At 35.0% G+C, this 1,569-nt stretch overlaps 1 protein-coding gene across 4 annotated transcripts in view; it reads left to right on the plus strand.

The window, feature by feature from the left end:
• LOC107611718 (flavin-containing monooxygenase FMO GS-OX5-like) overlaps window positions 631–1,569 on the plus strand; it is a 10,982-nt gene continuing 10,043 nt past the window's right edge. Inside the window, exon 1 of one of the 4 annotated variants that reach the window (XM_021110075.1) lies at window positions 631–1,467. In XM_021110075.1, the coding sequence (XP_020965734.1) occupies window positions 880–1,467 (588 nt within the window). In that variant the 5' untranslated portion in view covers window positions 631–879. The remainder of the gene's footprint in view (window positions 1,468–1,569) is intronic. The other 3 variants (XM_021110074.1, XM_021110073.1, XM_021110076.1) reach the window with 3 other exon arrangements.

Consider the following 1,569-nt stretch of genomic DNA (forward strand, 5'->3'; position numbering starts at 1 on the left):
TTATTTAAATGTTAATATAAGTTAAAAATAAAATTTAAAAAACTTGATTGTTATTGATTGCTGTATAGTTACTTTTCTAATTGGACTATATATATATATATGACTACTTAGCAACTGCAATTAAATATACATTGAATATTTTTATTTCTAACAAAAGATAAAATATACAATAAAAATATAAATTTAATTTTTGACATATTTTATTTCACATGTCTCTATTAAAATTAAGCTCTAAAAATATATTAGTACATAGGCTTTGTCTTTAAGACTGCGTTTGGTTATAAAAACAAGATAAGACAAGATACTGCAAATAAGATACAAAAAATAGAGACACAAAAATTAATGTTCTTATATTTTGTTTGATATATAATAAACTAAAATAAATTATAAAAATTTAATTGATTCTCTTTATAAAAAAAATGCATTTTTTGTGGTTAGGATTAATTTTAATTAATTAATGGTGGTCCTATTTTTTGTTTAAATAATTATAGTTTACTAATGCTTATTTTATCATTACTTACCATATTTAGTTGATAAAATTTAAATAATCTCCCTCCACCTCCCTAGTGTATCTTGGCCAAAATCTTCTAAATTGCACTATTACATATAGTCCATTAAGATTATTTAAATAATAAAGAACTTGCCTAATACGTATATTTATTTCTTTCCTGTTAGTTGAAGCGGGAAAGTGAAACAAGTTTTTTGGCCGCATATGAAGAAACATTATCTTTACAATGCACCAAGCTTCAACCAAGTAGCTTTACATTTCTTCTTCATTCGAGTGTATTAGTTATATAAGTATTCAGATTTCAAAGATCTACTATTTTTCGCCGTCTCCTACGGTGTCGTTTAATTTACTTAGCCCTAATTAAAGAAACCATGCATCGTTCCGTCAAAGTCGCTGTTATCGGAGCTGGTGTTTCAGGCCTCGTGGCGGCACGTGAACTTCTACGCGAACGACACGACGTCGTCGTTTATGATCAAAACGACAGCGTAGGAGGAAACTGGATCTACGATCCGAGAACCGAATCCGACCCCCTCAGCCTCGATCCGAACCGAGAAACTGTCCACAGCAGCCTCCACGTGTCCCTACGCACCAACCTTCCAAGGGCACTAATGAGTTTCACCGATTACCCGTTTGTAAGAACCGAGTCCGACCCGAGAACTTTCCCGCGTCGCGACGAAGTGCTTCGGTTTTTAAACCGGTTCGCTGATGAGTTTGGTGTTCGAGAGGTGACCCGGTTGAAGACGAGAGTGAGTCGAGTGGAACGAGTGAAGGACGAGTGGGTTGTTGAGTCGATGACTCGGGGATCCGAATCGGTGAGTAGGGAGGTGTTTGAAGCGGTTGTGGTCTGTTCGGGACATAACTCGGTGCCGAGGGTTGCTGAGATTGATGGTATTGAGAATTGGAGAGGCTACCAAATGCATAGCCATAACTACCGTGCACCTGGACGTTTTCAAGACCAGGTACGTACCTTCATGCTTAAAACGTGTCGTTTCTTTTCTTCTTTTTAGGAGCCAAAAAGATTTATATTATTTTTTAATTTAATTTCTTTAATATAAGTTAAA

Source organism: Arachis ipaensis, chromosome B08 (assembly GCF_000816755.2).
Source record: "Arachis ipaensis cultivar K30076 chromosome B08, Araip1.1, whole genome shotgun sequence".
Classification (NCBI taxonomy): domain Eukaryota; kingdom Viridiplantae; phylum Streptophyta; class Magnoliopsida; order Fabales; family Fabaceae; genus Arachis; species Arachis ipaensis.